The 15041-nt window shown below is 43.5% G+C and overlaps 2 protein-coding genes across 2 annotated transcripts in view; one reads left to right on the plus strand and one right to left on the minus strand.

Annotated features, from left to right (window-relative positions):
• wwc3 (WWC family member 3) overlaps nucleotides 1-2402 on the minus strand; it is a 164273-nt gene extending 161871 nt beyond the window's left edge. The window contains exon 1 of the mRNA XM_048541017.2: nucleotides 1826-2402. Within this exon, the coding sequence (XP_048396974.1) occupies nucleotides 1826-1956 (131 nt within the window). The 5' untranslated portion in view covers nucleotides 1957-2402. The remainder of the gene's footprint in view (nucleotides 1-1825) is intronic.
• Nucleotides 1-15041, plus strand: part of LOC125457167 (putative claudin-24) — a 77596-nt gene that overhangs the window by 39392 nt on the left and 23163 nt on the right. The window lies entirely within an intron of this gene.

Consider the following 15041-nt stretch of genomic DNA (forward strand, 5'->3'; position numbering starts at 1 on the left):
CAATAAAATACCAAGTCATACGTGGCTCCTTTGTGCATTGAATAGACTGTCAAATATCACACGTAATGTCAACAGATGAACATGGCCTGTATACTTTAAAACATTGTCATTTCAAGAATTGAGAAATCTATTCCCCTATACCGGGTGTTGTGATCACCAAAGGATATGTTTATAAACACCTGAAGCGGAAACATCCACAATTTTGCCTTCAAAAAAATCTGAAGTCCAAATTACAAAAGAAAAATGCATCTGTTTTGCAAATACATTTTTAACTGTCAAAGCCAATTGATTATAATATCTGGTTTCACACAGAGTTGAGAAAGGGGGGCCCTTTGCTCCCAAAGTTGAGATTTTAAACTTTTCCTGTACTTCACTCTTGGTTTCACGTCTAAAAGAAAAACATACAATTGCTTTTATATAGTGGCTTTCATAACCTCAGGACATCTCACAGCATTTTACAGCTAGTAAGGCACTTTCAGTGTGTAGTCCCTACTGTAATGTTGGAAAATGTAGCAACCAATTTAAACACACAGCAAGTTCTCGTGAACAGCAATGAAAACGGAATCAAAAAAAAAGCAGATGACGTTAAACAAGTTCACTAAATCATGACAGTCGAGTAATTTTCAGAAAATAAGTCAAAAGTTAAATAATGACAAGGACTACACTTCAAAAGTACTTCAATAGTTCTGGAGCATTCTGGGACATCCTGAGGTCAGGAAAGGCACGTAAATTTTTTAAAGACTACTCTCTTGAACTATAAAAATGCCGACAGGCTAGCACCATAAAACACTGATATGAAAACATGTCTGTTGGAGGGTTGCCATGCTGAAAGTATTCAAATGTACATTAAGCAATTTGTACACCATGTTCATAATTCCAGTTCCTTGAAACAAAGTTTTTTTCAGCTTTGTAATGAATCCTGTCTGAAAGATAGCAGGATAGCTCCACACATCCATAATGGCCTGTTTGTCATGGAATATCTCCACATAACCTCCGCTTTACTCCTCCCACTTACAGTTAAGAATAAGCAACTGAGAATTTAATCTTTTTAAAGATACAAAAATGGAGACACAGATAAGCTAAGAATGTGCCTGATGTACGCTGACCCGTATGCCCAACTCAAAGAAAGTGAAAAAAAATATTCCAACTGCATTACCATCAGGCTGAGCAGCAAAAAAAAAATCGAGGGAAAAACACACAAAAATTAAATAGCAGGATGTGGATGTGGAATTTCCTCTATTTGGGTGGGTAGAGGGGAAAGGGGAGGGGGAATACTAACAATAGCCAACACTAGGAGAACAAAAATCACAACTTGATAACCAGCAACATTATGCAAAGTAAAAGACTCGTTTAGTTCAAGTTCAAATATGCCTTAAAAAGAAAAAAGACTTTTTCCCCCCAAAAAAAGAATTGGGAACCTGCCTCGAATACAATGTGGAGAGGGGGGGGGAAAAATGTAGGAGTTAGGGAAGGAAATTTTTAAAAGAGGAAAAAGCTGCCACATCCCAGATTTTTTTTGAGGTGGTTGGGGGGGGGGGGGGGGGGGTGGGAAGATGGGAAAGTAACTTCGAGAAAGAGTGGCCCGAGTGACAGGCGGCCTGGGGTGTTGCCTGGGTCTGTCAGCGGGGGGGGTGGGGTGGGGAGGGGGGAAAACAGCAGAAACTACAGCCCGCCGTCCCCGATACATTGTTACAGACGGGGGGGGGCTAAAAAGTATCCACTTCTGAATTACAGTAACTCTCCGGGAAGGTGAGTGAGTGCGAGGTCCAATTACGAGAAGGTTAAAACACACACACACACACGCGCGCGCGCCGTGGCGGTCTACCTGTCCCGCGGGTCGATCCAGCTCGTCTGCCGGGTGTTGTGGTCGATATAGAAGACCCTGCCGTCGAAATCGCGCGCTTCCTCCCAGCCATTGGGCAGCGGCAGCTCCCCGCTCGACCTCCTCCTCGGCATCGCTCGGTGCTCACTGCCCTAGCACATTCCCCCGAAAGAGCGGCCCCGGTGCCTGCACTGCTCCCTCCCAGAGCGGGCGCTTCCACTCTCATGGTTCTCTTCCCCCTAGCTCCACTTCCTCCATGTTGTGTCGCTGTTGACCCGGGATCGCTGCCTTATTCCTTATGGAGATGGCTATTTGCATAAAACTCCCCCCCCCTTATTCTCTGAGGTGATTGCTTATTAATATGTCCCAACCAACCGCAGCGAATCTCAATCTGCACTTTTCACCAAAAAAAACAAAACCCAATCCCACACGCTGAAAGAAGTGAACTCGTCTCTCTCTTCCCCCACTGTTTTCTTTTCTCTCTGAAGCAGAATTGTCTTTGCAAAAAAAAAAGCTGTGCCTGGAATGTATCCTGCCTGGAAACAAACTCCCAGCTCTGATGCCAGTTGGAACAGGGAAGCTCGGAATATAGTCATCTGGAACTTTTTGCTGCCTCATTTTAGTTGTTGCTGTCGTTAGAAACGAAAAGTAGCTACCGCAAGAGCTGCCCGTCGCTCTATACCGGAGGTTTGGGAATATTGTGGCTACAGAGCTGGTTTTCCCATTCAAGTTGACTCTCCAATGCAGTCAGTACAAATGCAGCACTGTCGGGGGAGCTGTCTTCCAGCCCTATTTATAGGATAGAATCCCGACAGTGTGCAAGCAGGCCGTTCAGTTCATCAAGCCCACACTGATCCTCCAAAGAGCAACCCAACAATACACACCCCATAAACCCTGCATTTCCCACGGCTAACCCACCTAGCCTGCACATCCCTGGGCACGATGGGACAATTTGGCATGGGCAATCCACCTAACCGGCACATCTTCAGGATGTGAGTGGAAACCCACACAGACACAGGGAGAATATGCAAACTCCACACAGACAGTCACCGGAGGCTGGCATCAAACCCACTGCAGGAGGCCCACGACGGACATGTCGTCGAAAGAATGGGAGGGGGAGTTAAAATGGTTCGCGACTGGGAGGTGCAGTTGTTTATTGCGAACTGAGCGGAGGTGTTCTGCAAAGCAGTCCCCAGGCCTCCGCTTGGTTTCCACGATGTAGAGGAAGCCACACCGGGTACAATGGATACAGTATACCACATTGGCAGATGTGCAGGTGAACCCCAGCTTAATGTGGAAAGTCATCTTGAGGCCTGGGATGGACGTGAGGGAGGAGGTGTGGGGGCAAGTGTAGCACTTCCTGCGGTCATGGGCCTCCTGCAGTGCCACAAGGATGCTATCTGAAGGTTGCAGGAACAGCAACTCATATTCCGCTTGGGAACCCTGCAGCCCAATGGTATCAATGTGGACCTCACCAGCTTTAAAATCTGCCCTTCCCCCACCACATCCCAAAACCAGCCCAGTTCGTCCCCTCCCCCCACTGCATCCCAAAACCAGCCCAACCTGTCTCTGCCTCCCTAACCTGTTCTTCCTCTCACCCATCCCCTCCTCCCACCTCAAGCCGCACCTCCATTTCCTACCTACTAACCTCATCCCACCTCCTTGATCTGTCCGTTTTCCCTGGACTGACCTATCCCCTCCCTACCTCCCCACCTATATTCTCCTCTCCACCTATCTTCTTTCTCTCCATATTCAGTCCGCCTCCCCCTCTCTCCCTATTTATTCCAGAACCCTCTCCCCATCCCCCTCTCTGATAAAGGGTCTAGGCCCGAAACGTCACCTTTTGTGCTCCTGAGATGCTGCTTGGCCTGCTGTATTCATCCAGCTTCACACTTTATTATCTATTTTCTGAGGGTCTGTATCCCTTTGGTCCCTGCCCATCCATGTAACTGTCCAGATACATGTTAAAAGACATGTCTGCATCTACCACCTCCGCTGGCAACGTGTTCCAGGCACCCACCACCCTCTGCGTAAAGAACTTTCCACACATATCTCCCATAAACTTTTCTCCTCTCACTTTGAACTCATGACCCCGAGTAATTGAGTATCCCACTCTGGGAAAAAGCTTCTTGCTATCCACCTTGTCTATACCCCTCATGATTTTGTAGACCTCAATCAAGTTCCCCCCTCAATCTCTGTCTTTCTCGTGAAAATGATCCTAATCTACTCAACCTTTCTTCATTGCTAGCACCCTCCATACCAGGCAGCATGCTGGTGAACCTCCTATGCACCCTCTTCAAAGCATCCACATCCTTTTGGTAATGTGGCGACTCGAACTGTACGCAGTACTCCAAATGTGACCGAACCAAAGTCTTATGCAACTGATGAAGGAAAGCATGCCATGTGCCTTCTTGACCACTCTAATGACCTGCATTGCCAACTTCAGGGAACAATGGACCTGAACACTCAGATCTCTTTGTACATCAATTTTCCCCAGAACTTTTCCATTTACTATATAGTTTTGCTCTTGAATTAGATCTTCCAAAATGCATTTGGAAACCTTGCATTTTCCTGATTGAACTCCATCTGCCATTTATCTGCCCAACTCTCCAGTCTATCTATATTCTGCTGTAATCTCTGACAGCGCCCTTCACTATCTGCTACTCTACCAATCTTCGTGTCATCTGCAAACTTGCTGATCAGACCATCTATACCTTCCTCCAAATCATTTACGTATTGATGATGCTCCCTGAAGACATTGTACATTAAAGTCAAAGAAACTGCCATTATATTACACAGCCCCCATTAAAAGTCTATGCAATGTCCCTTCTGAGGAAGTTACTTATTTTCTTTTAAATTAATGTGAAGTAGACAATCCTGGCTAGGACATTGCCCATCCCTAACTGCCCCTGAAGAGGTAATGGTGAACTACTTTACAGAAAAGTTGTTGACCTTGTGGTGTAGATACAAATTACCTCAACTTCTTCTACTAAGTTAATTACTTTAGAAACTGATACCATTTGCTTTCCTCAGTCTTTTTCCAACATTATATAACATAGGCCCAAAAGCCTGATATCAAACTGTGAACCTTCATAGCCATTTGTGTTTGAAAATCATCACACAATTGATCAAAATCTCTGAGAATAATCAACCTTTTTTATGATCAGTACTAAATTACTTGTGTCGTAAGCAAATTTAATATTATTATACCTACTCTGTGAGTCACCACTTGTTACATTTTCCTAAGCAGTGTACTTCACAAAATCCTAGCATCCAATTTCATTGGGTAACAGGGAAGGCAAATGGAAAGTTGGCCTTTATTTCAAAGGGAATGGCATATAAAAGCAGGGAGATTTTGCTAAAACTATACAAGGCACTTGACAGATCAGAGCTGGAACACTGAACCGTTTGTCTAAGGAAAGATATACTGGCATTGGAGGCAGTCGAGAGAAGGTTCACTAGACTGATACCAGTACAGAGGGACTATCTTACAAAGAGAGGTTGAGTAGGCTGGGCTTGCACTCATTGGAGTTTAGAAGAGTAAGATGTGACCTATTTGAAACATATAACATTCTTAACAGGTTCAACATGAAGATGTTGTTATGCCCTTGTGAGAGAGGATAATTGTAGAGGCCATAATCTCACGATAAGGGGTCACCCTTTTAAGACAGAGATGAGGGAATTTTTTTTTCTCTCAAGAGGATATGAATCTGTAATTCTTTACCGGGGGTGTGCTGTTGAGGTTGGGTCATTAAGTACATTCAAGGCTAAGATAGGCAAATTTTTAATCATTAAGGGAATCAAGGGTTATGGGAAAAAGCCAGGAAAGTGGAGTTGGAGATTATCAGATCAGCTATGATTTCACTGGCAGAACAGACACAATTGGCTGATTGGCCTACTTCTGCTTTTACATACTATGGAACTTACTTCCCATTTATAATTGCCTGGCTTTTGTCATTAAACCAATTCTCAGACCACCTAAAGAACATGTGGATCATCCCATTAGCCATTTCTAATGGGCTCACATGAAGAGTTGTGTTGGACAAGTTTTGATGATCCTAGTAAACTACATTATCTTCATTATGTGCTGAAGATTACAACAGATTTCTAAGGCATTTTCAGTTCTGAAGAACAGCCATATCAGACATGAAATGTTACTTCTATTTCTCCAGCACTTTCTAATTTTATTTCAGATTCCCAGCATCTGCAGCAGTATGCTTTCAATGGACAGAGTCTTTTTTTTGGTAGGCAAGGTGATAGGGAGCTAAGGTGCAGATCAAGCATGACCTAGTTGCATTGTGGAACGTGTTCAAGGGGCTCAAAGATATACTCCTGTTCCTACTAGATTTCATGAATTAAGAGCTGCTGTCAGAATGCTGTCTACCCTGCAAATTACTAGTTGCACCAGCCTTTGTGAAACTGACCGTTAAAACCACTGTCCTCAACTGAATGCTTGAAATGTTCAGCAGATGGCAGCACCCAAGAAAAAGCAGAGAAGTTAACAGGCAGAATTTCTCCCATCCTTTGCAGTTGGGCTTTGGGCTGAGCAGGGTCAAAAAATGTTCTGGAAATTGGAGGTCCATTTGGGATTGGTTCAGGATCCCAGCTTTTGCAGCCTCTGCAGGAGCAGGATTAAAGGTGAGCGGGAACACCTCAGACCTGTTAGGTAAATAATTAAGAAGTGGGTGTAGGTAAGCGGCTAATTACGAAACTGGTCAGGGGAGCGATAGCGTAATCTTGCTGAATCATTAATCCAAGGATTTATGCTAATGCTTCAGAGTCATTAGTTTAAATCCAACCACAGCCATCAGTGAAATCAAGTTCAACCATTTCATGAATGTGGATGTTGATATAATTAATAAGAATCATGAATTGATTGGTTTGTTAAAAAAAGCAATCTGGTTTTCTCTGTTGACTCCAAGTTCACAGCAATGTGGTTGACTGGTCTCTGAAATGGTGTAGCAAGTCTTTCAGTTGTATTGAATCACTAGAGCAGAGTTGAATGAAAATAACACCATGCCAAGGCACGACCTGCCCCATTGACAGGAGAAATCCACCTCAGCAGTGTATTTTCAGAGGTCAGTGACCCTGGACATCATTGATTTTGACTCCAAAACCATGGGCAAGGAAATCTGCTTCTGATGACGACGATTGGGGAGTTGATGGCCAAGTGGTATTTTCGCTGATTGTTAATCCAGAGACCCAGATTATGTCCGGCGAATGGTGAAAATTGACATTAAAAAGGACCTGGAATTAAGAATCTAATGACGACCATGAATCCATTGTTGATTGTTGGAAAAATGAATCTGGTTCACTAATATCCTTTAGGGAAGGAAACTGCCATCCTGACCTGGTCTGGCCTACATGTGACTCCAGACCCACAGCAATATGGTTGACTCTTAACTGCCCTCTAGGTAATTAGGGATGGGCAATAAATGCTGCCCTAGCCAGCAATGCCCTTATCCTGTGAATGAATAAATATAAAAAAACCACCCACTCTCAACGGATGAATTCGTACTCGTCCATATTTAATTCCACTTTGATGAATCTGTGAGAGTGGAAAAGGCACAGAATGTACTCTGTCCAGGAAGGTGAATGTAAATCTCCAAGAACAGCTTGGTAAAACCATCTCTTGGGAAGCTGGCTGAATTGTGAAGGACTCATCTACCATGCTTATATTCAACCACAATGTTAAACCGATCCCTCTCTCTGTCACTACCATCATAACAGGGGATCAATGAAGAGCGCAGGAAGGCATGCCAGAAGCAGCACTGTATCCCTGATGAAGCTATAGCACAAGACTACTTGCACACTGAGCAGCGAATGTAGCGTGCGGTATTCCCACCACCAACAGATTAGATCTAAGCTCTGCAATGCTGTCCCAAAGAGATATGAATGGTGATGAACAATTAAGCAACTCACTGGAGGGACAGGCTCCATAAATATTCCCATCCTCAGGGATGGGGAACCCTGTACGTCAGTGCAAAAGTCACAGTTGAAGCATTTGCATCTGCCTTCAGTCAGACGTGCCAAATGGATGATCAATCCTGGACTTCTATTGAGATCACAACTACCAGCTTTTATCCAATTCATTTCACTCCATGTCACATCTAAAAACAGCTAAAAGGCACTGGATTCTGCAAAGTCTATGGACCCTGAATACATACTATAAGTAGTAATCAAAACACGAGATTTAGATCTAGCCTGGCTAGTCAGATTTTTGTGTACAGCTACAACATTTGCATATGCCCAACAATGTAGAAAATTGTCCATTGAATCCTATCAAAAATCTAATTCATCCAACCCCATCGGTCTACTTTCAATCATCATAAATGTGATTGTACGTGTTGTTGAGAGTACAATCAGCTGACTCACTGACACCTAGCTCGGTTTCTATCTGTCCGAGACAGCTCCTGACCTCATTCGAAACTTCATCCAAACATGGACAAAAGAGCTGAATATGAACAGAGCAATGCGAGGGACTGCCCTTGACATCAATGCTGCATTTAACCAAGAGTAGCAGCGAGGAACCACGGCAAAATTGAGCTGATGGGAGGTGATGACCTCGCGCTATTACTGCTAAACCATTAATCCAGAGATCCAGGTCATGTTTTGGGGACCAGGGTTTGAATCCTGCCATGGCAAGTGGTGGAATTTGAACTTAATAAAAATCTGGAATTCAGAGTCTAACGATAGTCATGAAGCCACTGCCAGGTGTCTAGAAAAAAACCCATCCAGTCCGCTAATGTTCTTTCGGAAAGGAAATTGCTTTGCTACCTGGCCTGTTCTACATGGAACTCCAGTGCACACGGAAATGTGATTCACTCTTAACTGCTGCCTGGGCATTTAGGGATGGACAATAAATGCTGGACCAGCCAACAATCCTACATCACATGAATGCACAAAAAAATGGAATTGAGCAAAGCCCTCCACTGGCTGGAACCATATCCAACAACAAGTGTTGTATTTACATAGCACTTTTCACAGTTATTAGATATCACAAAGCTTTTTTGAAACTAATTGAGTACTTTTCAGTGGTATTGAGGATTGTCACTCTTCAGATACTGAAGCAAATCCTGGACAGAATCCAGGCTTGGAAAGCAACATTCATGTCACCAAGGGAAATTCAATAACTACCTCTAAGTCGAGGACATTTTCCTTTTTCTTTCAAATGGAATGTGTCCCATCTACAAGCACATCTCCAAAGTGTGGTGGACTACCCCCTACTTGTCTGGAAGAATGGAACTCTAATAATCCTCAAGAAGCTCCACACTATCTAGGACAAAGTGGTCCACTTTATTGGCACTCCAGCCACCACCTTCAATATTCACTCCCTCATAACAATGCACAGTGGCAGCAGTGTGTACCATCTACAAGATGCACTGCAGTAACTCACCAAAACTGCTTCGTCAACATCTTCCAAACCTGTGACCTTGACCACCTAGATGGACTACGGCAGCACATACATGGGAACACTACCAGGAGCATGTTTCCCCTCAAGCCATTCACTATCCTACACTGTTATTCCTCAAAAGCCTGGAACTCTGTCCCTGAGTGTACCAATGCCATGTGGACTGCAGTGGTTCAAGACCATAGCTCAGCACCTTCTTCTCCAGGATAATTAGGGATGAACAACAATTGTGACCTGCCCAGCAATACCCACATTTCATTACCATATTAAAATTCAAAACACGAACATTCACTAAATCACTGCAAATCTGCCAAAGTTCTTTCACCATCTACTAAAAATAGTCTCCACCGTATAATACATCCCAAATTCGCAAATATTGTCAATATTCTTAAATATACTAAAATGGCATAGCCACACCGCCTGTATGGAACAAAAAGACATACATTTGCATGTTGTGCTCCTGAGATGCTGCTGGGCCTGCTATGTTCATCCAGCCTCACATTTTATTATCTTACATTTGCGTGTGTTATTTAGTGAAATTGAGCAGCCTTTTCATTATCAACGGTGATATCTCATCTAAAAGACAGAACGTCCGACAATACAGCACTCTGGCTGTACTATACAAGAATGCCAACGTGGACACTCATGAACCCAGCCCTGTTTCTGATTCCTCTCAAAAACTAGGAATCCCTCTTGCCGTCGGATTTAAATTCACCTTTAGAGTCAGTTGCATTGGGAGGCAAACCCAGATAAAGGTGGTTTAGAAATATCATTGAGGTATACTTCCTGGCAACCTGCCATAGTAGCATTGTTGGAAGTTTGTGAGTAGACATCAAGTGTGCGGCACAGCAGAGGCACAGCACACAGGGTGACACAGGGATGAAAAGGAGAGTGCACCGCCTTCACTGAAAGGTACATTCCTTCAGTAAAGTAATAGTAGTAATTATAGGATCACGAAGTAGCGAAACAAATTTAAAAGGTCACCGTCAGCTATTACAGATTAGGAATTCACACGTCCTGGACAGCAAGAACGTAAGGTTCCCTCTGGCCCCCTTGTGCAACTTTGAAACCACAGTACCCACACCCACCCTCTGTTCTCCATCTCCAAACTGGGCAGAGAAAGCTGGCCACCAGGACCTTTGAAATAAAAACAGAAAACTGTGGAAACAATCAGCAGCTCGGCCAGCATCGATAGAGGGAGTCAAAGTTCAGCATCTGCAAAACTGAGCAACAACAGGCTTTAAGCAAGTGGAGGAGGAGGAACCAAAGGGAACAGGGTGGGAGGCAGGAGAGATAAAATACCAAAAATGTTTCATTGGCATGGGTTAAAAAAAAACAAAAGGCTGTGGAACGTATCAGTGGGATCTGTGGACTATAATGTTCCCTCAGACGGGGTGATCATTGCTGGAGAGCGTTGAAGGAAATGGTGTGAATATCATGAGCTCCTGATGGACGAGGGGGTTGTTCGAATATAAGCGCAGCATGCTTCACATTCCTTTTTTGCAAGAAATGGTGTTGAACACAATTTGCCACAACAGCCAGCGAGAGGCCAGTGGCAGTGGGGAGCTGTAGAGAATTGTCAGATGCCTGGATTGCCGTGTCCATGAGGCTAGGACTGGCAAGGGAACATAGTTTTTTTCAAAGTTTGGGATCACGGGGTTAGGATTGTGGGGAGGAAGGCGTCAAAGGAGGGTGAGGCTTTAGGAATGGGGAGTTGGCTTTCAGCGATCACTCTCTGCCTCCCACATCATTCTCACATTTTCCCCAAATTCAGGCAACCTGCTCCTCCAGAAGACAGCCCAGCAGGCAGGTCGGCAGCCATGTTTTTTCAAATTCGAAAGTGGCCATTTTTTCCACCCACTAGGACGATGAGTAATCCAGCCAATCGTTGGATTCTGGCCCATGAATGGCAGATACATTCCGTTTTGATTAAAAAATAGAACCTGACCCCAATTTAACACATGGACAGATTCTAAGCAAGACCTCACACCCAAAATGCATTGTCTGACCTAAGATGTCACCTCTTGTGTATATTGATAAAACCTTTAATTATCTCTGGACAATGACTTGAGAGGAACATCTCTTTTTGCATTTTAATCCTTCCTAATTGATTAAATATTCAGCAAGAGCTGGCTAGTTTTAGGGTTGTTACCTTTCTGTTTATAAATTCTGTGTCTTATACTCTCTCTCACACACTACACCCAAAGAAGGAGCTGAGCTCATTAAGCTTGTGTTTTCAAGTAAACCCATTGGACTATAACGTGGTGTCGTGTGATTTTTGACCTTGTCCACCCCAGTCCAACATAGGCATCTCCACATCAAGTTCACTAAAACAGATTACCTTGTCGGTATTTCATTGCGGATTGTGGGAACTTACTGTGTGCAAATTGGGTGCCATGTTCCCCATGTTAGAACAATAACTACACTTCAAAAAGTGCTCTCTTCACTCCACAGTGGTTTGGAATGGTCCAGAAGTCCAGAGCAATGTTAACTAAATGCAGACCCTTTCAGTTCAGCTTATGTAAATATCTTGATAAGAATGTTCAAAAGATTTAAGGATTCACATTCTCCTACTCTTCAAGAATATCAATAATGTATTGAGCAATAGCAAATATTTTTATATTGTTTGAAGACTTCCAATTGCTTCTCATTCTTATATTTGTTTATTTTAATTTTTTGCAACTAAGATATAAGACAATTAGAATAGAATTTACAGCCCAGAAAAATTCCACCAACCTTCAGCTTAACCCTCTGAACAAATCCTTACCTTGCCCCTCTAGTAGTTATCTGGTTTCCCATTAAATGTATCTATACTGCTTGCTACAATTTTTCCTGACAGTAAAAAGTGTCACTTTCTAATTAATATCTAAATTTAAAAAAACTCTTGAATTTGCCTTCGACTTGGAATTCTTTTAATAAAGGATTAAACAGTCGATATTCAGTAAAGCAACCCCAACACTTTATTTCTTGTATGATCTACCACTGCTTAATTTCTCCACCACATCGTTTCTCACCACACTTTCTCCTGCTGCTAAGAGAGCCAGGGTGGCACAGACGTTTCCAAAGTTGGAGTGGATGGAGGAACAGCAAACTCGGGCCCGTGGTATCAGACAGCCTCCTGAGTGCTGTCTAGACTCCCTGATATCACCATCAAGCACACTGTGTCTGCATTGCATTCTGCTTCAATGTCCCGAGAATACCTGTGCATGGCAGAGAAACAGGATGCCGTACTTGCTATAAAAATAACGGCAATATTCCTGTCCAGACCCGAAACGTCAGCCTTCCTGCTCCTCTGATGCTGCTTGGCCTGCTGTATTCATCCAGCTCTCCACCTTGTTACCACAGGCTCCAGCATCTGCAGTTCCTACTGTCTCTGGGCAATATTTATGTTGTTTCTCATGAATGGCAAGGCAATTATTAAAACTTCTCTGACCCTGACTGGTCATAATAAACTTGCCTTAAATACTTTTACTGATGATACTTATGGCCAGCTTATCCCCTAAATCTCGATGCTAGACAAGCATCTTGAAATGCTTCTCGAAAATCCATCCAAATCGAACTGAATTGAATTAGCTTCATTGCCACATACTCAAATGAGTACAGTGAAAAAATTTATAAGTTGCCAGTTAGAGCACTGTCTTAAGTATAAAGGCACCTAGATAAAATCCTCAGGCACAGAATAGAGAAATGAAGGAAGGAACTTACCTTACTGCTACGCACAGTGTAACCATAGGTCAGAAAAAAGAAGAAGCAAAGTTAAAAAGACAAACAACACAATCTGTCTCCAGTGTGAGGGGCCTCCGCCTAGACTGACCATTAGCTGCTGCCACACTTCACACTGCAACCCTGGTCATTTGTGTCCATGCTCCAGGCTGCGGGTTGCCAGTGTCCCTCCTCTAGCCTTTGGTCACTGGTGTCTCCGCTCCAGGCCAACTGGGAGCCAGTGGCCGAGGCTGAGTTTCCCAGGCCGAGGGAAGGGAGGAGAGAGGGGTAGACAAAACAAAAATAAGAAAAAGAACAGGTGGAGCAGAGGAGCTCCAGGTTGAGCATCCTACTCCGCCACTATCTTACAGGGAGGACATCCTTGGACCACAAGAAACTCAAAAACAGGCCATCATCTGTCAAAACATGAACAGAACATGTGCGTTGAAATATGGAGATCCCAGAGATCATTGATCCCATAGTGATCACAAGGGGAGGGAGCAAACAGTCTTTTCATGTGCACACAGATTTAACTTCATTCAAGAATTTGTTGTCACCAGGTAGTGAGCATCAAGGGATAGGGACATACGTGACATGAAGGTGGATAATCAGCCATAATCTGTCTGAATTGCAGAGCAGGGTGAATGGGCTGAATGGCCTACCTTTTGCTCCTACTTTCAAAGTTGTATCTTGTCTCCTTTGGTTCAGTACCACAGCATTGCGGTACGTTTGAAAATAATCTGGATGAAAAGTATTTATTTTGAATAATGTGTGTTGTGTAAAGGTGAGAGACTACAAACAGCTATAAAACTCACTTTAAGGATGTGAGTTTGCTTGCTGAGCTGGAAGGTTCGTTTTCAGACGTTTCGTCACCATTCTAGGTAACATCATCAGTGAGCCTCCAATGAAGCTTCATCGGAGGCTCACTGATGATGTTACCTAGAATGGTGACGAAACTTCTGAAAACTAACCTTCCAGCTCGGCGAGCAAACTCACATCCAGAACCTCAACCTGAGCTACAAATCTTCTCAAAACTCGCTAACTCACTTTAAGGATTTACTGGTGTCTAATGACAGGACAATGTGCACCCAGGAAATACAAGTACTACAAACCTCTTATAGTTACAAAGGAAGCATTTCTAATCAAAGATTTAATCAGATGTCTGCTTCATTACTGTTGTCAGGAACATAAACGGTTAAAAAATACACACCATCAGCCTACTATATTCCAGTCTAACTTGATTAAATTGTTTTAAATATCAAGCTGGCTTGTCTTGGAGTGAGTCCAAGAGGACAGACCCGAGCCATTCAACTCAAATGCAAAAATCCTTTCTGGATTTGTTCCACTATGCGTTTAATTGGTTGCTGTTTAAAAATAAATTAACAGTTGTTTCAATTAGCTCACTCTCAGCCCTCTTTTGAATGTATTTACCATGAGATTGCTTTCAGAGTTTCTAAGAGGGAAAGTCAGCACCAGTGCTGGTCCTTTCTGTAAGCGACAGAGGGAAAGAAAGAGAACTGCTCGATGCAAGAATCTTATTATCATAGTTTAACATAACAATCGCAATTATCTGGGATGGAATTCACCAGAGGAGCAATACTTTCCTTATGAGGATCTACTGACAGTATAGATATGATATTATGCAGCTGGAGTACAAAATCTCCACTGCACTTGGACACAGTACTGGGGGGATGCTACATTGTTGGAGGTGCAAACTTTTGAGAGAGAAGCTAAGCTGCCCTGTTAGGCAGATGTGAACGATTCCATGGCACCATGTTGCAGAAGAGCAGTAATGTTCTCCCTCATGGCCTGACCAACATTTATGCTAGTATTTGCCGAATCAGCACTAATTTTGAGCAGGAGATCCATCCGTCTGCGAGACTGTATTGTCTATAACGTAATATTCTGGAAGCGTGATATTCCCGAGTTATTCTTAAAGCGCGGGGCGAACATATCGAGTGGTGACTAAAATGCCACCCGCACTGTCTGATAACTCACCGCATGCCAATGCGCTCATTAAAAATCAACAAGCAGAGCGTAGGCACAAGTTTCAGTGAATCACAGCTCCTGACACTGGTGTCCGGGTCACCAGAAGCTGCCAGCCAA

This window comes from Stegostoma tigrinum, chromosome 12, assembly GCF_030684315.1.
Source record: "Stegostoma tigrinum isolate sSteTig4 chromosome 12, sSteTig4.hap1, whole genome shotgun sequence".
NCBI lineage: Eukaryota > Metazoa > Chordata > Chondrichthyes > Orectolobiformes > Stegostomatidae > Stegostoma > Stegostoma tigrinum.